Below are 24,000 nucleotides of genomic sequence, written 5' to 3' on the forward strand. Positions count from 1 at the left end.
ATTTACCTAAAAGATCTAACGTCGTCACCACCCACCTATTCCCCCCTTCCTGCCTCACTGCAGATCAAGCCTTCAGGGATGTCCCCACTCTTTTCCCACCCACTTCCCACTTCCAATCCCACCCACTTCCAACGCCTGCTGCCTTATCTCTCAACTCCCCACAGCGTCTGGCAGGACAGGCATTGCTGGAAAACAGAGGACAAGGTGGGTAGGAGGAACAGAGCAGCCAGAAACTAAGAAAAGAGAGGAAAGTCCTACTGCAATTGGGAGCCACCCACTCCCAGCCAAAGTGAAATCTCATTCATCTAATAAACCGTAGGCCAGAGTTTGTTTCATCGTAAGTATAACTGGCATATTGCAAGGCCAGGAACCTACTCTCCATTTTTAAAGGAGTGGAAGGTTATTTGATGATTTCTTTTAAATTTTTAGCAGCTTTATCGAAGAATGAAGAGCCAAGCACTCTAGGCTTAACCCTTGTAATTCATATTCCAAAGCACGGGCTAGCACACTCTGGAACACGTCATGCACTCTCACCTTTTGTGACCTTATTCATGCCACCATCCACTGGGAAAACAATTGCCAAATACTTTTTATCTTTCTAGGCCTACTTCAAAGATCATCTCCTCTGTAAAACCATTTCCAATCCCAGCAGTCAGAATCAACAGCTTCCTTCCCTGCACTTTTAAGACATTATGTTCCTACTTCTAGCTGCCACCAGTTCAGAGCTAGTTATACACACATGTGCTCCGCTGCTCCACTATGAATGTGAAGGCACCTTATTCATGTCATCTCTCCAGAACCTTATCATATAAAAGGGCTCAGTTACCTAACTGGAGTGTCATAATACAATTTACAGCAAAGTTAAGGAATACATATATTAAGAGCAAATACACGGGGCTTTCCCTGGTGGCTCAGTGGTAAAGAATCTGCCTGCCAACGCAGGAGACACGGGTTTGATCCCTGGCCTGGGAAGTCCCACATGCTGCAGAGCAATGAAGTCTGTGCAACACAACTATTGAGCCTGTGTTCTAGAGCCTGGGAGCTGCAACTACTGAGCCCCTGTGCTGTGATTACTGAAGCCCAAACGCTCCAGAGCCTATGCTCTGCAACAAGAGAAGCTGCCGCAACGAGAAGCCTGGGCAGTGCAACTGGAAAGTAGACCAGCTTGACACAACCGGAGAAAGCCCACACAGCAAAAAAGACCCAGCGCAGCCAAATAAATAATTAAAAATAATTAAAAAGAGCAAATACAGAGCACTCGGAAGACAAACACTACCTCTTTGGAGCATGGAACACTGCTGTGATCTCTTTCCATTATCAGCCATCTGAGAACATTTGGAATAGAGGGATTTCTCCACGTTGGCCAAGGGTTAACAAATCTCCCATCCTTCCCTTTCTTTGATTTAGTTACATCTTCTTCTAGTCTGTAATCCAGTTTGAAAGTCTTCCTGGAAAACCTAGAAGAATCACGTCCTCCAGAATTCCGTGAATTTTGGCGCTTTCTTACTGCTTCTTTAGGATACTGGCTACTTGTCATCAGGGGCTGGTTGGTTTCATTTTCATCCATGTTCTTTGGTGAAGACCTAAAAACAACAACAACAACAAAAAAATGGAGGGAAGAATAATATACTGAGTTTTAACGCAAAAAAGTTAAAACATACACATGCTGTTATGTCTCTATTAGGCTGAAACTTTCTTCCTGTAAAATGTCATTTTAGAATCCACTATTATCGCTTGCTAAATAGAAAAGGTGTTTGTTTTACTTATTACTGCCAAACCTTTTTAAAATTGCTTATGTGCTGTAATTCAAAACAAAGCTACTTCACCAACCAGCAGTGAAACATGAAAAATTTCCATTTCAGTAACATTCTATAGAATAAAGTATCTTCATGAATCTGTAATACTTTCATATCTGCATTTTTAAAACATCATGGTTAATAACACATAAGAAGGATTGTCTTAGTTCTTCCAGGATATTTCACTAATTCCAATGACTTTACAACCCCACAAGGCCTAGTTATTTTTACTTTGAAGACAAACTGTTACTCAGTTCAGTTCAGTCGCTCAGTCGTGTCCGACTCTTTGCGACCCCATGAATCGCAGCACGCCAGGCCTCCCTGTCCATCACCAACTCCGAGTTCACCCAAACACACGTCCATTGAGTCAGTGATGCCACCCAGCCATCTCATCCTCTGTCGTCCCCTTCTCCTCCTGCCCCCAATCCCTCCCAGCATCAGGGTCTTTTCCAATGAGTCAGCTCTTCGAATCAGGTGGCCAAAGTACTGGACTTTCAGCTTCAGCATCAGTCCTTCCAAAGAACACCCAGGACTGATCTCCTTTAGGATGGACTGGTTGGATCTCCTTGCAGTCCAAAGGACTCTCAAGAGTCCTCCAACACCACAGTTCAGAAGTATCAATTCTTCAGCGCTCAGCTTTCTTCACAGTCCAAATCTCACATCCATACATGACCACTGGAAAAACCATAGCCTTGACTAGACAGACCTTTGTTGGCAAAGTAATGTCTCTGCTTTTTAATATGCTGTCTAGGTTGGCCATAACTTTCCTTCCAAGGAGTAAGCATCTTTTAATTTCATGGCTGCAATCACCATCTGCAGTGATTTTGGAGCCCCCCCCACCACGCAAAAAAATAAATAAAGTCTGTTACTAAACTGTTACTAACGCCCTCCAAAAACTGCATTGAGTCCAAACACCAAAAAAGGAGATACACACTAGTTGAGAGACATTTCAACAATGTAACAGGTTAACAATACAAATTTGAACTAACTCAGACATAGAATTGCAAGCATGAATCCTTGCTCTATAAATTTAAGCTAGTGTCCTATCTTCTCTGTGCCTTGATTTCTTCATCTGAAAAATGGAGATGATAATAATACCAGCCTCCAAAGGGTTATTGAGAGGATTGAAAAAGCAAATGCAAGTAAAGCACTTAGAAACATGCATGCAAAATGTATAGAGCAAATGTAACACATGTCTGCACATCCTCACATGCATCAATCGCACGCATCAGGCTCACCAGCTCAACAAGTCGGAGCTGTTGCTGCTGCCCTTTTCATTACTGCTACTATGCCCACTTACACCACCTACCTCAAGGCATGAAATCCTTGCTTTTGAGCTATACAGGATTCCAGACACATTAAAGTAAGCAATGATGCAGTAAGACTATCCATTCACCTGCCATGGGTTTCATCCCTCTCCTATTCTGTTAAACAAACATTTGCTTTCTGAGAAAAATAAGTGCAAATAACAGAGAGTCAAGCATTATGATTTGACTTCACTGGTGTTTAAATAGAAATATTACCCAGGAAGAAAGCAAAATAACTCAAACCCCAGGATGAACACATACACGACAAAAACTTTTACCCCCAAACTGTCTGGACTAAACACTTCATGGTCCAGAGAAAAATAGTATTAAGAAACCACAGCTGACAAAAGCTGAAGCACCCATTTCTGTTCAGGCATGGCTGCTAGTGGGAGGGCCCAACAGCTACCACAGCCTAACCAGCTTTATGTCTTGGGCAGGTGACTTAACCTTTCCAGCCCTCCATTATCTTATCTGTTAAATACCTACTTATCTCAAGTGAGGTTTCAAAGAATTAAATGACATAATATACATAAAGAGCCTGCTACTCACTCAACTGCTAATTCTTTATTCCCTAATCCAATTAGCATCTAAAGTCATTAACTTCTATTAGAAAGCAAAGGGTCTGGGAGATTTATCTCAGTTCCTCCTATAGAATAGCTTTGCCAGGGTTATAATAAAGTTTGGGTTCAGGCAGAAACAAAGACCATCCATTTAAACCCTACTTCATCGAACAGATGAAAATACACAGATTTAGAGAGTTTAAGTCACTTCTGGACAAGATAATATGTCTAACCAGTGGCAGAGCTGACCTCATGCCCACCCCTCAGGATGACTGACAGTTTGAGAGATTCATATTCATAAAGACACACATATGTAATAATTCTACCAAATATAGAATAAAGTTTTGGCTCATTGTTTTCAACAATCAAGAGATAGGGGAGAAAAAAGAAAAGGGAACTCTGATTCAAAACCAAACACAAAAAGTTCAAAGCAGGGTTTTCAGACAACACCCAGTTGTCAAATGTACCTGGAACATCAGATGCAAGAAAGGCTTTGAGAGTCGGGGTGGCAAGGGTGTAAGGATGGGATGAAAAGGGTGGGCCTGGGGCTGAAACATTAAGGAGGTCTGGCTACGCTCAGGCAATGGGGAAACACTACAGGTACTTAAATAGGGAATGTTTGGGGATGACAACTCTGGTAGCAGGATAAAAACAAAAAGGGAGTAGCAAAAACCTGGAGCCAGGGACATAAATGAGTAGGAAATAGAAGAAACCCAGAACGTCACTAACAGTGAGGCTCTATGCTACATTTCACACACTGCATTTATTTTTTTTTTCATTTATTTTTATTAGTTGGAGGCTAATTACAATATTGTAGTGGGTTTTGTCATACATTGACATGAATCAGCCATGGATTTACATGTATTCCCCATCCCGATCCCCCCTCCCACCTCCCTCTCCACCCGATTCCTCTGGGTCTTTCCAGTGCACCAGGCCCGAGCACTTGTCTCATGCATCCCACCTGGGCTGGTGATCTGTTTCACTATAGATAATATACATGTTTCGATTCTCTTCTCTCGAAACATCCCACCCTCGCCTTCTCCCACAGAGTCCAAAAGTCTGTTCTGTACATCTGTGTCTCTTTTTCTGTTTTGCATATAGGGTTATCATTACCATCTTTCTAAATTCCATATATATGTGTTAGTATGCTATAATGTTCTTTATCTTTCTGGCTTACTTCACTCTGTATAATGGGCTCCAGTTTCATCCATCTCATCAGAACTGATTCAAATGAATTCTTTTTAACAGCTGAGTAATATTCCATGGTGTATATGTACCACAGCTTCCTTATCCATTTGTCTGCTGATGGGCATCTAGGTTACTTCCATGTCCTGGCTATTATAAACAGTGCTGCGATGAACACTGGGGTGCACGTGTCTCTTTCAGATCTGGTTTCCTCGGTCACACACTGCATTTAAACTAACATCCCCAGCAAAATTTCAAGGTAGCTATCATAATCATATGTTTTTAACTGAAGAACTAAAAGGCAGAATAGCAGACCAGGCAAAAGATGATGAGACAGTGATAGTGAGAAAGGAAAGATTAATTCGAAGAGACAATAAAGAAGCCTCATCACTGAGATTTGAGAGTCTCTGGATGGTGGCCAACTTTGGCCGCTTTGTAGGGCAGGTTGAGGCCAGGAGTTAAAAATGGGATGAGTCAGAACTGGAAGCCTAATAACCCAGCAAAGGAATGAGGGGAAATTAAGTAGATGTTTCAAGTGTGGAAGAGAAACTGGATCTGTGCCCCAGTGAATCTGAGGCAGGGTTTGAGATCACAGGGAAGGAAGGATCCAAGGTGAGCACTGACAGATGGATCTCTGGGATCCAGGATGCTCTGGGGGTGATGAAAGAGAGAGCAAAGAGGCTTCCAGGGGCCTGGAGACGGAAAGAGAGTGAAAAATAGGTTTGGTGACTCTTCTTCCTGGACAAGAAACTTTTTTAAAGTTGTCTATTCACATGGAACCCATTTTTCCCCCCAAGTCAGGTTTTCACCCAGATTAATCCTTAGAAGCAGGTCTCCACCAAAACCCATCTAAGATCAGATGCCATGATCTTAGTTTTCTGAATGTTGAGCTTAGATGGTCCCATCTGGTCCCTAACACATACAAAATCCAGACTTCAGAAGACAGCTTTTTAAAGAAATTTTTTTTTTTTAAAGCGGGGGATGTGGTAAAGGGGAACCTCGAGAGAATGTCCTCTGTTCTTAGAATGAGGACAAAGTAAGCACAATGGTCCGTGAGGGCATGTGCTTCTAGCTCTGCCCACACTCTCCTCTGTTCCAAACACAGGCCCTTCATCTGTTTCTTCAGATGCATCATACTCCCCCTCACGGCCCCCTTGCCATCACAGTGCTTGTGCACATGATTCTTAAAATATCCTTGGGGTGAGAGGAGGGGGTAGCACATGGACACCGATGAATTCACAGGATTATGTACGCCCATGAAAGGTGCTCAGACACCACAAAATGCTGCCACTATGATGCACCGTTCCACACTATACACTCTAAGTGTGAGATGATCAGAAGGAACCAGAAGAACATAACCTCAACTGTGATAACCTGGACTCGTTCCTTTGGAGGAAAAGTACTGGAAGTGCATCTGGTGAATGTGCACAATGACGAGCTTTGTCAACAGACGGTCCAGTGACCGAGGGAACGTCAGCTCGTGGAGACACAGAGCCGCTGCGTCACGCGAAGGCTCTGCGTCAAACATCACCCTTGTGATCACTCTGTAGTAGATACAGAACAATCTCACAAAGGCCATCCTTAACCATCAAAGATAAAATAACAGGGCAACCAGAACTAAGGGAGACTGGATCCTGCTCTGCTGACTAGCTTTCAGCTTTGCAAACTTAAAAAATATATCTAACTAACCATACCCAGGTTGGAGTTTCCTTTTTCAAATGTAGCGGACTTCCCAATTATATTTTGTTATATATATGTCTCCAAAGTTAACAACCGTAAGTGAAAATTCTGCCTTGATTTCCGGCCAACACTGGGCACAAGGAGAGAGGCATATTCCTGAGGACATATACACTGTCAACAGCCTGTGACAAAAGGGGTCTCAAAACTTGGTGAGGATCTTTACATTATGCTGATTTTTATCCAACTTAAGACACCATGGATTCATAAAGCAGTTGTTTTATGTGCCACTTAGAAAGTTAAAATGTTATCAAATGTAATTGTCATAAATTATAATAAACTCAAAATGAATTAAAGAACTAAATGTAAGACCACATACTATAAAACTCAGAAGAAAATTTAGGGAGAACACTCTTTGACATAAATCGCACCAGTATCTTTCTGGATCAATCTCCTAAAGTTAACAAAAATAAAAACAAAAAGAAACCATTGGGACCTAGTTAAACTTAAGGGCTTTTGCACAGCAAAGGAAACCATAAGTAAAATGAAAAGACAACCCACAGAGTGGGAGAAAATATTTTCAAATGAAGAGACCAACAAGGGATTAATCTCCAAAATGTAGAAATAGTTTACACAGTTCAATATCAAAATAAATAAATAATCCATCAAAAAAATGGGCAGAATATCTAAATAGACGTTTGTCCAAAGAAGGCACATGGATGGCCAAAAAGCATGTGAAAGGATGCCCGACATCACTAGTTATTTGAGAAATGCAAATCTAAACTACAAAAAATGAGGTATCACCTTACACCAATCAGAATGGCTATTACTAAAAAAAAAAAATCTACAAACAATATATGCTGGAGAGGGTGTGGAGAAAAGGGAACCCTCTTACACCATTGGTGGGAATGTAAATTGGTTCAGTTACTATGGAGAACAGTACGGAGGTTCCTTATAAAACTAGAAATACCTGGAGTAAGAACTGGCAACCTGCTCCAGTATTCTTGCCTCGAAAATGCTACGGACAGAGGAGCCTGACGGGCTACAGTCCACAGGGTCAGAGAGAGATGGACACAACTGAGCAAACACAGGCAAAGAATACAGCTTTTTCCAAACAGTGTAAAAGTGGTCCCCGACAAGCTGACTCAACTTTTCACACAAAGCAAAATAGATTGTATATTCAGTTTTGAGTGATGGTTTTCAATTTTAATAGGAAAAGGGCCCAAATGTAGAATTTGGCCATAGCCAGAAATTTCAAGATAATTTGCAGTTCATCTGTTTGTTTCAATAAATGATCCCTCAAAGTTCTGGCCTTTACCTCACACTCCAGTGGATCCTCTCTCATATGGCCAGAGTCTAGTTTATGTTCATTGTGGCCAATTTTTGGCCAATGTTTAACTACAATGTTTCAGAAATAAAGGCTTGTTCTCTATATTGATCAAAGTTTTATGACCCTTTTCTAAAGCTGTGGCTTCATTTTGCCAGAATATTTCTGCAATTCTTTAAAATACTTGCTTTGAGTTTGTCAAGAACCAACAGGAACTATGTGGTCTTCAGTTGCAATGTAACACCACTTTAAACCAGCTAACATATACTGAGTACTTATTAGGCACCTTTTAATTCACATATCCATTTTGACACTAAACCCAACACTGCATTGGAAGATTACTGTTTTTTATTGCACTACAGTTTCAAAATCAGTGTGTTCAGATATAACCATAAGAAAGTATATTATTATGTGCAACTGGGTTTGATTCTTTGAACCTTTCAAGAACTCTTCCTTTAAATATGATCTTTGAAAGTTGCTCAATACATCTATGAAGTTTCCACAATCTATTAAAAAAAAAAAAAAAACACTAAAAACAGAACTAACATATGATCCAGCAATCCCACTTCTGGGCATACAGCCGAAGAAAACCATAATTCAAAAGGATGCTGGCACCCCAGTGTTCACTGCGGCACTGCTCACAATAACCAGGACAGGGAAGCAACCTACACGTCCATCAGCAGAGGAGCGGATACAGATGTGGAATTCCATAAGATTCCATACAGTAATGGAGTACTACTCAACCATTAAAAATGAAATAATGCCACTTACAGCAACATGGGCAGAACTAGAGATGATCACTAACTGAAGTCAGAGCAAAGATCATATATCACCAAAGGGGAAAAGTTGGTGGGAGGAGGGATAAATTAGGAGATTGGGATTAACATATGTATACTACTATATATAAAATAGATAATCAACAAGGACCTAGCTTACAGCATAAGGAACTCTACTCACTATTCTGTAATAACCTATATGGGAAAAGAATCTGAAAAAGAATAGATATATGTGCATGTATAACTGAATCACTTAGCTGTACACCTAAAACTAACATATTATAAATCAACTATACTCTAATATAAAATAAAAATTAAAAAAATTAAATTGTGAATTCAGTATTATTTTTGATATCTGAAAATACAGTTCTGAATATTTTCCAGATAAATGTTAGCATCTTTGATATGTCATGGATAGTCACTCAATTATTATTTATTGAATGTCAAACCTAGGAATGATGATTTCCAATGTTGTGATTCATGAGTATGTTGAAATCTCAAACACATATTGTACTGTTATTTATTCCTTAATTTTTTTAATGATAAAGCAACACATTCAATTCCAGGCAGCTGGCAATCCTTAAATGTCAAAGAAAGAAAAGATAAAACACTTGCTTTTGAAATAAAGCATTCTTGTTTTTTGAAAGCGTTTTACCCATGTGTGCAGTTTTTGAACTAAAATATTCGTACTTGGACAACCTGTCTTCACCAAATGTAGCAGTTCAGACCTCTCTTTGGTTAGAGACACAGGAATAAAAGTTTTTCTGCTATTAAGTTGTCATTTAATCTTCTAAGAAACGTAGAGAATGCAGTTGATAATTACTAGATAGAATTTATGCTGTCCTTTTGGAAACAAATCAGTCTTAAAAATTTTATATTTTATATTTATCAGTTGTCACAGAGGCTTTATTACCTTGAAATCTGCTTCTGGATTCTAGTTTTCTTTTCCAAACTTAGCTATCAATATTATTCACAAATCCATCTGTTGTTCACAAAGGAAAAGAGGGTCAGCAAATTAATACTTAATTACCAAGATCCCCTGGAGGAGGAAATGGCAACCCACTATAGTATTCTAGCCTGGAAAACTCCATGGACAGAGGAGCCTGGCAGCCTTGCAACGAGTCAGATACAACTGAGCATGCACACATTGCAGTGTTTTTAATATACAACTCAGTAACAATTATTGTATCAAAAATATATTAGTCAGAATTTATATATATATATAAATGATTACACTTAGATATATGTATATATAATATATACTATACATCAGTGAGCAATTTATCCTCACAGTAGTGGAAAGTACATTAGTTGGGAATCGGGACAGGACTCAGTTCTCCCATTAACTAGAGGTTAAGCTTAAGGAGAGAGTAATTTAACCTCTCTCAACTTGGGAGTCATAGTGGTTTAGTCTTCTGTCGTGTCTGATTCTTGCGACCCCATGGACTATAGCCCTCCAGGATCCTGTCCATGGGATTTCCCAGGTACAAACACAGGGATAGGTTGCCATTTCCTTCTCCAGGGGATCTTTCTGTCCCAGGGATCAAGCCCGCATCTCCTGCATTAGCAGGCAAATTCTTTACTGCTAATTCAACAGGGAAACCCAAACTTGGGCTTACTTAACTGCTAAATAAAGATAATACCTAACTACATCCTTAAAGGACTGTAATGAAGAGCTATGACATCATGGGTTAGTATTTCTCCTGTGTTAAGTCATTTCAGTCGTGTCCAACTCTTTGTGACCCTATGGACTGTACCCCACCAGGCTCCTCTGTCCATGGGATTCTCCAGGCAAGAATACTGGAGTGGGTTGCCATCTCTTCCTCCAGGGGATCTTCCCGACCCAGGGATCGAACCCTTGTCTAACATCTCCTGCACTGGTAGGCGAGTTCTTTACCACCAGGGCCACCTTTCTCACTGCTACACAAATACAAAGAGTATCACTATTATTTGTGATCAGAAGAGTAAATAGAGTAAATATGACAAATAGAACCTTAAGACCCAACTGAGCTGCCTTTTTTTTTTCAAGTGGAGGATAACATCCTAGAATTTCAGATTTCAAAATTCAGATTGCTGAAATTTCTTTCATTAAAAATTTTATGTAAAAAAAGTAATAAAAAAGTTTAAGTGTCCTTATTCTTTATATAAATCAGTTATCTTCTGTGTTAAAAAAAAAGAAACTTTAAATCTGTCTTATAAAGTGCTCATCTGATTATAGTCAGAAAAATTACTTTGACAAATGATAAAGTTAATACACACACACATATATATACATATATGTGTACACACACACATATATATACATATATGTGTACACACACACACACACACACAGGGCTTCCCAGGCGGCACTAGTGGTAAAGAAGCCACCTGCCAATGCAGAGACCTAAGAGATGCGGGTTTGATCCCTGGGTGGGGGCAGATCCCCTGGAAGAGGGCATGGCCACCCACTCCAGTATTCTTGCTTGGAGAATCTCATGTACAGAGGAGCCTGGCGGGCTACAGTCCACAGGGTCACAAAGAGTCGGACACGACTGAAGTGACTTAACACGCAACATACTATATATATCAGGACCACCCGCCACCCAGCAGCCTGGCCCACATGACAAATCTGAACCCAAGTCAGCCTTCACCTAGGGGAAATACCTGTCAAGGAATCCAAACACACACCATGCACAACCCTCCAATTTAGCTAAACTACCTTTTGACGTTACCCTAGAAAATAAGACCTGCTGGCTTTATAAGGAAATGACCAGCCTCCTGGACCAACTGAATCCTGTCTCCAGGCTGCCTCTTCTAAGGAGTTCTTCTGTAGAACTCCCTTTTGCCCAAAATCCCCAGGGAGGAGCACTCCACTGTTTGTGAGGCCCTGTACTCCCCCAATCCATGGGCTGTTTTCCCTTGAAAAAAGGGTTGCAAACTGGTTACTAAATTGTTTTGTTTTTGTCATTTGACATAATTAATTCCCAAAGAAACACTAATTTACCAAGAGCACACAGAAATCAGAATACGCAGTTTTGAGAAGGATGAATGTAAAATACAATCAGGCTCTGCAGGACACGAATTAGAAAACATGTTTTCTTTTTAAAAAGCAGTCAAGAATAACTAATGTCCCTGATCATAGAATGCCGAAGGCTTTGAAAATTCTTTGCTATTGGACAAAATTCAGTATGTTGAGCTAAAAATCATTTCACAGGCTCTTTATAGATTTTAAGTCACCAAGATAAACTCTGTAGATGCTTCCTCTATGATAAAAGTTTTTCCTGTATGTTAATAAGAAACCAAAGCTTTGATTATGATTAGAAACAAAACAAAAAAGATAAAGAGCCAGCTTAAGACCAAAGCCCATTCAAAAATACAACTTCCAGTATTACAACAGAAATCCTTGGGATTAGCAAATTAAAGTGGCATGTTACAGCAAACTGAGAAGACATGCATAAAATAAGTTTAGTGAAATGATATAGTCATCACCTCCTTAATATCTTGAAAATAATACCAAACAAAAAGTGCAGATTCCTTTCTTGTGTAATCAATAATGCCTAAATAATACACAGAATTATTTAATTGAAAAGGTTGAGAAGGATGAGAAGGAAAAAGTCTAAATTAATGCCTGTGTGACTTCAAAATGTATCACATTTTGACCTCTAAATATGTTAAGAGGATCTTAAATGTTCATTTACTATTCCTTAATCCTAGGTTTCAACAAAAATACACTTGTCAAAATGTGGTCTCAGGGAGGCTCGGTGGTAAAGAAAATGCCTGCCGATGCAGGAGACGTGGGTTTGATCCCAGGTTCGAGAAGATCCCACATGCTTTGGGCAACTAAGCCCACATACCAGAACTACTGACCTGTGCTTCAGAGCCTGGGGGCCAGGACGACTGAAGCCCGCACACCCAGGGCCCATGCTCCACACCAGTAAGGCCGGAGCACAGCTACAGGGGGCCCCGCCTGCCGCAACTAGAGAGAAGCCCTCACAGCAACGAAGGCCCAGCGCTACCAAAAATAAAGTTATTAAAAGGAAAAATACGGCCTCTCTTTCTCCTGTCTCATAATCAATGATGGAAAAAGAAAAACTGCCTGTGTGTTTTTTTTTCATAGAAGATAATAGCTTTATAATATTGTGCCGGTTTCTGCCACACATCAACATGAACCAGCCACAGGTGTACAGACATATGCCCCCTCCCTCCTGAACCTCCCTCCCATCTCCCACGCCATCCCACCCCTCTAGGCTGTCACAGAGAACTGGGCTGAAAGCTGCCTGTTTTTAAAGCATAACTCATAAGGAAAGGAAATCGAGAAATGTGTATTCATAGCTCCTGGATAGACACGAAGGGTAAGGAGGGGAAAGGTGCACTCTTTTAAAAAACTTCTGACTTCAGTTCTGGTTCCAAATTTGCCCTACTGAATCTGCAACCTTTAAAAAGTCACTGACTATCAAGGCTCACTTTCTTCATCTGTAAAATGAGAGGACTGGACCATACCTGCAAAAAGCCAACCCTTTTCTAACAGTCTTTGCACCAAACAGCCCGTTTATGCCACCCTGGAGCTGCCCCGTCTAAAGTGGCCAAGAGCCCTGGGCTGCCCCTCTCCAGTGCCCAGCCTCCTAGGAAGTTTCCAGCTCAAGCAGCTCAGATCTGGCCACTTTCCCTAGGCCAAGTTAGCAAGGGATTTGGGCTCCCCTCGTGGCTCAGACGGTACAGAATCTCCCTGCAATGTGGCAAACCTGGGTTTGATCCCTGCGTCAGGAAGATCCCCTGGAGAACGCAAAGGTGACCCACTCCAGTATTCTTGCCTAGAGAATTCCATGAACAGAGGGGCCTGGTGGGGTTGCAAAGAGTCTGACACGACTGAGCAACTAGCACTTTCACTTTCAAGTAAAGTATTTTTCACCCGAGAACAGCAGAGTTGGCCACAGGGACAAGGTGTAGTTTCCCAGGTTGATTAGGCAGACCAGGAGTCATTCAGAGCAGAAGTACGTCAGAAGGCACTTCATGACGAATCTGATACATCAAACAACCCTTAAGACTTTCAACCTTAAAATAAGATTTGAGATATCACTTGTAAGGGCCTCCAGTTAAAGCGTTTTTAAAGTCATATTTAACAAGCACAGTTTGTCTACTGTATCTAAATTCTAACTCTCTAGGTACAGTGGGTAATACAAGCCCCTAACCTCCAAGCATTCAAAATCCTTCAGGGGCAAAAAAATAACAAAACCCACAAGCAACCATACCATATTTACAGAAAGTATCAGCTTTGAATAATGAAAACTCATCTTTAGTATAAGGCACTTCCAGAACAATGGGCCCTACATCTCGAAATGGCAAGAAACACTTTTCCTTACATGCCAAGTATTAATAGTTCACACTGACAAAGTCCTTTGATTCCCGGGGCCAGTAAGACTGAAAAGGCTCTTAAGCTCCTGAATGCAGACAAGTTAAAGGGCCCTGATGTTGACAGAGGGTTACGGGAAGCAAGCGGGTCACTAGAAGGGTTACGTGATTCACTGAACATGGCAGAATGGCAGACATCATCCTGTCCTGGGTGTCACTCTTGCTGATCCTTTGTGAGAAAAAGGTAAATGACAAAAACCAAACCAACAGTGGGGGCTTTTACCAGGAAGCAAGGCCCAGGGCAGTACTGGGGTCAGACGCTGGTCAGCCGATCTCCTGTCAGTGTAAGAGGTTCCGAGTAAAGGCCTTCAGACACCCCTAAGAGAACCTGGAGGCTCAAAAGTATTTTGAGATCCCTGAGTTAGTTCAATATTTAAGAATACTAGGATGTAGTAAATTATACAAGCATTATCCAAAAAAAAAAAAAAACCATAATGTACATTTTAAATCATTTATCAGGAAAAGACACACAGGAGACTTAAAACATTTTAAAAATAAATACTTCTCAACTTGGCACCCTTGTCATGTTTTCTAAGCCTAGTTTCCCTGTTTGATGCCTATTCATTGGATTATTGGACAAAAGGCACATAATCCTTCAGCCCTGTGTCCGGCACACAATAAGTCCTCAATAACTAAGCCACTGTTTTACTGCATGCTAAACACTGCTTTAGTAATAAGGGTTAGTGGAAAAAATTCCACTTTGACATTTCTGCACTAAAAAGATGGGGGCTGAGGGCAGTGGAGTGAATAAACTTGAAAGGAATAAACTCTGGACTGTTTTTGTTCTTATATTGGAGGAAGAGAAGCCCCGGTCTTCCTAGAATTCATACAACTCTTAAAAAATATGAAACCACGATTCTCCACAGAACTCTTATGTAATCCCACAGCTCCATGTGGCCCCACCTACTCCTCCAGATTCACCAGAAGGCTCTCACAAATTTTGGCAGTGTCTGGTTCTGAAAATAACAATCCCCACCCGCTTCATCTCCCCTTATTGTCCCTAGAGAACAAAAATGAGCAAACTCACAATAGCAGCCACACCCACAACTCGCAGGCTCCCCAGAGCTCAAGCCCCAGTTACTGAGGTTCTCCAGCTCAAAGGAAAATATCTCCCAATAGGAACAAGCAAAACAGGCAAGCAAGGCCAGCTCTAGTTAAGTGTCCCCTAAAGCATTTCACTGTCTCACATGTCCTATCCAGGTACTAAATCTCTGAGCTCTCCCACATTCCCCTTCTGGCGGTCAAAACAGGTTATCAAGGAGGGCTCTGCTTGTATGACTGACGACGGATAAAGAGCAAAGTGGGACTCCTCCCTAGAGTATTTCCAAGCCAGCTGGGTACAAGTCCTCAAACGTGTGGTTCTCACTGCTGGCTGCACATCAGAATTACCTGTGGAGCTTTGTAAACTATACCAGAGGCTCCTGAAGCAAAATGTCAGGTAGGTATTCCCCAGGTAGTTTTTAAAAGCTCTCTGGGTGATTCTGCCATGGAGGCAGGGTTGAGGAGCTAGCACGGGCATTTAGGTTCTCCAGCTCAAAGAAAACACTTTGGCACCCTCAAATTTATGCTAGCATAGCAGTCGCCAACAAAGCCTATTCTTCCTCCAAAGTCTTGCACTCCAAGTTAGCAAGGTGGCCGAACCTCAAGGCCACACAATGCTAGGACTGGGGAGACCACACTGCTAGGGACAAGGGTTGACAGGTCCCAGACTTGTACTCAATCCAGCTGAGTCACAAATTCAACTCTGTGAACCCAGGAAGCCAAGCCAAAAAAAAAAAAAAAAGGGAAACACACTCAGTGATAATGAACATTGTCTATAATAACCCACAGCAGCCTATGCATGATGTGTGCTCAATAAATATTTATTGAATGAATAAATGAACAGGAGCTTAAACCCTAATTACTCTTCACTGGGATAGACTTAATTTTTCTCAGAGAACCTGGTGGGAATCAAATCACAGGAGGAGCAAAAGTAACCAAAGTACAATGAGACAAAATTCAACCAGGGGCATTCCCATCAAGACTACTAATTATGGAGATAAAAATGGAAAAATCTTTATCAAGGAATACTTAAGTAGCTGCATTCTGTGGTGGTAAAGTGGTGACAAAGAGGTAGAGACCAGAAGATGCCTACCATAAAATCTAGTCCCCATTTTCTCTTCAGTAACAGAATGCCAGTTATACTTAGGGTAGCTATGCCCCAGCTGAGAAGAACCAAAGAGCCTCCTGATTAAAGTGAAAGAGGAGAGTGAAAAAGTTGGCTTAAAACTCAACATTCAAAAAACGAAGATCATGGCATCCGGTCCCATCGCTTCATGGCAAATAGATGGGGAAACAGTGGAAACAGTGACAGACTTTTTTTGGGGGGGGCTCCAAAATCACTGCAGATGGTGACTACAGCCATGAAATTAAAAGACGCTTGTTCCTTGAAGAAAAGCTATGACCAACCTAGACAGCATATTAAAAAGCAGAGACATTACTTTGCCAGCAAAGGTTCATCTAGTGAGAGCTATGGTTTTTCCAGTAGTCATATGTATGGATGTGAGAGTTGGACTATAAAGAAAGCTGAGGACCAATGAATTGATGCTTTTGAACTGTAGTGTTGGAGAAGACTCTTGAGAGTCCCTTGAACCGCAAGGAGATCCAATCAGTCAATCCTAAAGGAAATCAGTCCTGAATATTCATTGGAAGGACTGATGCTGAAGCTCCAATACTTTGGCCACCTGACGCGAAGAACTGACTCATTGGAAAAGACCTTGATGCTGGAAAAGATTGAAGGCAGGAGGAGAAGGGGACGACAGAGGATGAGATGGTTGGATGGCGTCACCAAGTCAATGAACATGAGTTTGAGCAGGCTCTGGGAGTTAGTGATGTACAGTGGGAATTCCTAATAATGTACTTTCACAGCCTTGAGAAATTCCACAGAAATAGTACCTGGAAAAACAGCATATGTTAAGAAATTACGTTAATGATTATCTTTCATGTTTTTCTTAAGAATAATCTCCTTGTTACAAACCCCAAGGCCAGAACCAGAAGGGAGTATGACTGGGATCATAAAAGCACGGACCTTGGAACATAGGGTTGGTGCCAGGCATGAACGCTGCCTACACACTTGCTAGTTGTTCCCGGGACTAGCCCAGAAGGGAACGGCCTGAGGTAAACACAAGGATGATTGTGTAAACACAAGGATCTGGACTATGGCAGTATAGTCCATGACACTAATAGGAGTACGTGATTAACACAGCATGTGTCTTGAAAAAGATAAGATCTGAGAAAATCTTGTAGTCTGCAATAGGAATAAAAGTTGTACTCAGAGTGGACTCTGCACCTCAGTCCAACAGAGTCTGCAGGTCCCCTGACCCATTGCATCAGATTTCGTGTTCTGTCTTCATTCTCCTCGCTCGCTCCTGGCCCATTAGGGCAACAGTGATGGACAGGGAAGCCCAGCGTGCTGCAGCCCATGGGGTCGCAAAGAGTCGGACACAGCTGAGCTGACTGATGCCCCAACTAATGACCACCTTTCCACACCATCCAGCCATATTGACGACACTTTAGCGGATGTAACAGAAGCAGAAGTCTCATGGGGTGCCTCCAGGAGTCTCTTTAAGGGAAAGGGAGGCATTCTTGAGTCTCCCTGCATCCTGCTGCCTCAAGCCATCTTGAGCCATGAGTATGATGTCAACTCACTGGGAATGGCACAGAAGCTAGGACTTCAGACAGAGGCCATGTACCAAGCCTGGGCCTTGCAACTCTGGACCTCCCAAAACTAAGCCGAACTGACACAACGATCTTAACTTGGAAGTTTAGGGAAGCTATGAAAACATGTAAGGTAATTATCCAAAAAACAGAGCCTTCCTGATCCAAACACGGGTACACAGAGACAGATGACTGCTGTAAGTATATCATTTATTGAGCACTATGTGTCAGACAATTTATACACATTCATTATCTCATTTAATCCTCATAACATTCCCACCAAATAGATATCATCTTCATGTCACAGGTGACACACCAGAGGTTCACAGAATTTAACAGTTTGCATAAAGTCCAAAAGCTGGTAACAGTTGGACCTGGAAATCTAACCCAAGTTGATAAGACTCCATAATCCATGCTCTTTCCACTAATCATGTTGAATGCATAAGAAAAACCCAAAAACTTTGTCTTGAACAGATATCTAGGTTCTAAAGTTAGTAGCACACAGCCAGCAGCATGGTCTCACAAACAAGGCTAGCCCTTCTTGCTTTCAGCAATGTTTCTCAGACCCCAAAGCAAAAAGCATTTAGTAGACAATAAATACCAATTCTCTTATAGCCGCCCTTTTAACTTTACATGGAGATTTTAAATGCTGTAACTATTTCATTTAACTGCTAAATTATTTTTGTTTAAAGTTACATGGAAAAGAATAATTTAATCCTATACTTCAGTCATATAAACAGAAAATATATATGAGGCCTTGAAGTTATTTCCCTTGCCTTGAAAATATGTCTTTGAGTTCATCTAGTATATAACTACCTGGCATTTTATCCTTCCAACTTGAAGAATTTTTAATTAAATCCCAAGAAGAGACACTTTCAGGTAAGAGGATCAATACCCCAGGGCTTTCCCGGTTTTAGCACTGGAAGTCCTGTATCCTGGGAACTCCATCAGTCCTGGGATAATCTGAAGACTGATCACTCTGTGGCCTCAGGGTACCGTATATATGCATAGTTATGTCTTCAACAAAATGTATTAGAATGTGGACAGTTTATATGAAATTGGAGATGAGCATTATTAAAAAGGGTAATTCCCTGGTGGCTCAGCCGTAAAGAGTATGCCTGCATAAAGAAAAAAAAAAAAAAAAAGTATGCCTGCAGTGCAGGAGACGTGGGCTCAATCCCTCTGTCAGGAAGATCCTCTGGAGAAGGAAATGGCAACCCACTCCAGTATTTCTTGCCTGGGGAATCCCATGGACAGAGGGGCTTGGAGGGCTACAGTCTATGGGGTCACAAAGAGTCAGACACGACTGAGTGACTAAATCACCACCATTATTATAAAGTATGATTGTAAGATATTTGGGCAGCTAAGCAAAAAAAAAAATTATAAAGCTCAGTATAATCATGCTTAACTAAGAAAATGTTGCTGAGAACATCACAAGTGTATGTCAGATTCTTCACTGTGGTGATAGTCAACAAGTTCACCAGGATTACCATTCACCCAGTCCAAAAATGGGCTCTGACAGGCACACACATGTTTACATACAACAGACATTTTATATACATATATAAAACTGAGACACTGTATGAGGAAAGAACAAATTTCAAACAACAGTGTCAGAGCACAAATGGTTCCTGACTTGTGTGTGCCCGTGTGCCGTGTGCTCAGTCATGTCCAACTCCTGCGGCCCCACGGGCTGCCGCCCACCAGTCTCCTGTCCACGGGATTTCCCAGGCAAGAATACTGGAGTGGGTCGCCATGCCCTCATCGAGGGGATCTTTCCAACCCAGAGATCAAACCCACATCTCCTGTTTCTCCTGCATTACAGGTGGATTCTTTACCCACTGAGCCATCAGGGAAGCCTAACCTACAATGATCCAACTTATGGTTTTATCCACTTTACCAATGGCACAAAAGCAATATGCGTTTAGTAGAAATCCTACTTCGAACGGTAAATTTTGATCTTTTCCTGGGCTAGTAATAGGTGGAGTAAAAGATTCTCTTGCCTTGATGGGCAGCAGCAAGCCACAGCTCCCAAAGAATAACTGGGGTTGCTGGCTAGCAATCACCATGGTAAATGACCCATATTCTTACAACCATTCTATTTCTCACTTTCATTAGTATTCAATAAATTATATAAGATATACAACACTTTATTATAGAATAAGCTTTGCAGCAGATGACTTTGTCTAACTGTGGGCTAATGTAAGTGCTCGAAAGTCATTCAGTTGTGTCCAACTCTGTGATGCAATAGACTGTAGCCCATCAGGCTCCTCTGTCCATGGAATTCTTCACGCAAGGATATTGGAGTGGGTTGACATTCCCTTCTCCAGAGGATTTTCCTGACCCAGGGATCGAACCCACATTTCCTGCATTGCAGGCAAATTCTTTACCATCTGAGCCACCAGGGAAGCCCAATATAAGTGTTCAGAGAATGCTTAAAGACAGCTAAGCTTAGCTATCATGCTCGACAGGCATAGTAAATGGATTTTCAAATGATGATATTTTCAACTTATGTTTATGAGAACGTAACGCCATCATGGACAGAGGAGCCTGATGGGCTACAGTCCATGGAGTCACAAGAGTCAGACACAACTTAGTAACTACACCACCAACAACAACCCCATCATAAGCCAGGGAGGGCTGTACCTCATCTCTGTGAAATGGTGGAAAAGTTTAATTTTGATGTTTCAGTTCCATGGTATCATAAGAGGCTTAAAACTTTCTGGGGTAGAAACAGGAAATCTGTAAGTTAAAAGAGGTTGGACCCAGCCATATACTTAGGTCCTTTGTAACCTGAACACTCCATGACCCAAGTCATCCCTTTTTGCCCTCTTTTACAGAAGAAACAAGTTAGGCCAGAGAGTTACATGGCACTCCAAGGATCCAGGTCTATAGGTTAAAAGTGGTTGAACCCAGCCATATACTTAGGTCCTTTGTAACTTGAACACTCCATGACCCAAGTCATTCCTTGTGACCTCTTTCTTTTACAGGAGAAACAAGTTAGGCCATAGAGTTACATGGCACTCGAAGGGTCCAGGTTTGGCTTGTGAAAGAGGCTGGACAGCTGATTAGCCATATTCTCATCAGAATTATGCTCAGAAACACTTAGAACCAACATAGCCTGTGGTCAGACAAGTAACACATTTCACCTCATGGGGGACATTTCACATAGTTTAACTCATAAACAGATGAACTTGCCTCAAGTTTTAAATAGAACTCTGAGCTCAGAAACTCTTTGTTATTAGTTACTTCAACCATACAATCGCACAATATACATAGCAGTCCTTTCCATAAACTCTCTGAACAAGCCTAAAGAATGAACAAAGTAATTTGAAAACAAACACCTTTGTAGTCTGGAGGATCTGGAGGATCTTCAAAAAACAGAAAACAATTTTCAAAACTAATTACTGCTGTTGTCCAGTATTTCCAGCATCAGGGTCTTTTGTAAGCAAAACAAGCATCTGTCCATTATAAGCTGTGCCGGAATAATGAGAAAGCTTGGTGTGTATTCTGACAATTTCATTCTTCTAGCTGAGAGAGATTACAAACGCGCACAGAACTCTACAGGCATATACTGCTCAAACAGTATGGCACTGTCTCTTAATCCGGGAGGCCCCCAAATCAGATAAATAGGAAAACCTGCTGCCTCAGAGGGGAAAGATGAATTGTTCCAGGTAGCAGGCTTGTACCGAGTTGATTTTTAATCACTTTTGAATTTATGCTGATCCATCTAGACGCCGGCCCTGTGCCCAACAGATACTACCACTTTAAGGGTACAACTTACGGCTGTGATGCTGACCAAAGCTTGCTGATCCAAACCACTCTTACCTTGGCTTCCAGTGGTACCCGTTTCTAACAAGCAGCAGCAGTGGATACACATACTGAGCCTAAGGCCGGGGCTGCTGGGCTAAGGATCCTCGGGTAAATCACTCAAATCTCCCGGGCTCTCAGTAAGTCTCTAAAACCAAACTAAATGTAAATATGTTTTAAAAAAAATACTTGAAAGAGTTTTTGTAAATTATGAAGCTATAATACTGAAGAGGAAAAGTTAAAATTTTACGTAACCTCCTGCTCCTTCTGCCTCTATAACACAGCTTGCTCCTTGCAAAGTCTGGATCACGTAGGTCACGCAGTCTCAGAAAGTGGGGACTTACAATACTAGGAACTGGAGCTTATCTCACTCACCCCTGTCCTGCTCTTTGCAGTTGCCCAGCCCCCGCAAACCTGCTTATTCATGCCTATCCGTGTATAGGTCAGGCATCCCCCTCCCCATCTTCACTGCTGTTTCCACGCGAGCGCAAAACCCCTTAGTTTAAACCAGCCTGTTAGCAGCTAGTGTTGCCCACTATAGTCTATAAAAACTCTGTAAACCCTTTGCTCAGGGCTCAGAGCTTGTAATGTTAACTCCTCTGGGCCCACCAGCGTCATAAACCTCAGTTCTCCAACTCTCTAAGTGTGGTGCTTGGTTTCTTGATTACTGGTTTCTGCAACATTTCTGGAGGCCCCAGCAAGATTCCAACCATGCCAACCCCTGGAGCTGCCAGACTAGTGGCTTGGCTGGGCTGGAGCGAAGGAACCCTGAGATGAACGAGGAGGCATGCCACCTGATGGTATTCCCCGTTTTCTTTCAGACTCGTGTTCCGACTCTCTGGATGGCTGAGCCCCAGCTGGACTCATTGGAGGGATGGACCAACTCACCAGGAATGGCCATAGGATCAGGTCAGGTCCTGGAGCCAGTCCCGGTCAGGTCCTACCCCAACGGGTAGAAGAGGAGACTGATCACCTCCTTGGAGCTCCCAGGAAGGAAGGAACAGTTAAGGTAACCTGAGGACTCAGGAGAAGGGAAGTATTGTGATAGTCTCTGAATGATTGTGAGTGCATGACTGCTGACTGAATGGAGTGAGAGAAATTTTTGTTTTTGGAAACTGCAAAACCAATTCTTTTTGCATTTGAAATTAAAAACAACTAGCTTGTTAAAAGGCTTTCATAAGGAAAAATTTGAAGTTAACCCTTTCCATTTCCTTGAAATACACAGCCAACTTTGCCTGAGGCCTCAGCCTTAGGCAAGTTAGAACTTCAAGCAAGTGAAAAAGGAGGTCAAAGAGATATTTTAAATCTCAAACAGAAAACTATAAGATCGCTGTCTGTCTGTCTGTCTGGATTTATGTACGTTTCAGTGTATATCCTTTGTTTTATTTCTGATAATATTGTTGAAGTTGTAAATGAGTTCTAATTTAATTGGCCTAAAGAAAAGCAAGCACTTACGAATCAAACAATTCTAAATATAAGAAAAATTAATCTAAATTTCAGAGTCACATAAACTGGGTAATATTCAACATTAAATATCTAGTATTAATGTTTGTTTGCTAATCTAATAAGGAAGAAGTAGGATGTATGTTTTTAATAAGGAAGATATAAAAATTAAAATTACATTTTATAAAGGGAAAAGAAAGTAGGTCTGACTTACAGATGGCTGTTACAGAAAGTGGTTAAAAGGTATGTGAAAGGTGGACCCTGAAAAAATGTTTTGTGCATGGGTAGGACTAAGTTTAAAATAAATTTAATTAAGTTTACCTAAATGAGTTTAAAGTAAACTGGTGCAAAAACTTAAACTCGGCCTTTCTATTAAGAGGACATACTTTCTTCAAACGTTGAACTGCTTTTAATTATAGATTTAAGTTTACCTCTTAATTGATGCGTTCTATATTTACCTTTGAAATCTTTTGTTAACTTTGGCTAAGTAAATAACTATTATTTCACAGTAACTTATATGATCCTACCTGACTGAGTGTTATAAATCCTTTTGACATTTATTGACAAAACTTCCTTAATAACTTGACTTCTAGCTAACTTTGGGATGCTTCAGAGGGCCCCTGAGACATTCCAAAGAGCTATTAAGTTACCTTGGTTCACTGGACATGTTAAATCACATGGGAAGTACTGTTAAAGGGATGATAAATATTTTCAGGTTATACTGTATGATTGATGCTCAGTTCAGTTCAGTCACTCAGTCGTGTCCGACTCTTTGCGACCCCATGAATTGCAGCATGCCAGGCCTCCCTGTCCATCACCAACTCCCAGAGTTTACTCAAACTCATGTCCATCAAGCCGGTGATGCCATCCAGCCATCTCATCCTCCGTCATCCCCTTCTCCTCCTGCCCCCCAATCTTTCCCAATATCAGGGTTTTTTCAAGTGAATCAGCTCTTCGCGTCAGGTGGCCAAAGTATTGGAGTTTCAGCTTCAACATCAGTCCTTCCAATGAACACCCAGGACTGATCTCCTT

The 24,000-nt window shown here is 41.4% G+C and overlaps 1 protein-coding gene across 7 annotated transcripts in view; it reads right to left on the reverse strand.

The window, feature by feature from the left end:
- The window catches only part of NAPEPLD (N-acyl phosphatidylethanolamine phospholipase D), a 97,366-nt gene that overhangs the window by 23,923 nt on the left and 49,443 nt on the right, over positions 1-24,000 (reverse strand). For 6 of the 7 annotated variants that reach the window (XM_043873295.1, XM_043873288.1, XM_043873292.1 and 3 more), the window contains one exon: positions 1,277-1,583. In XM_043873295.1, the coding sequence (XP_043729230.1) occupies positions 1,277-1,567 (291 nt within the window). In that variant the 5' untranslated portion in view covers positions 1,568-1,583. Of the gene's footprint in view, positions 1-1,276; positions 1,584-21,543; positions 21,674-22,413; positions 22,467-24,000 lie in introns of those variants that run through there. The other variant, XM_043873293.1, reaches the window with a different exon arrangement.

The sequence above is a fragment of the Cervus elaphus genome, chromosome 18 (genome assembly GCF_910594005.1).
Source record: "Cervus elaphus chromosome 18, mCerEla1.1, whole genome shotgun sequence".
In the NCBI taxonomy this organism is placed as follows: Eukaryota; Metazoa; Chordata; class Mammalia; order Artiodactyla; family Cervidae; genus Cervus; species Cervus elaphus.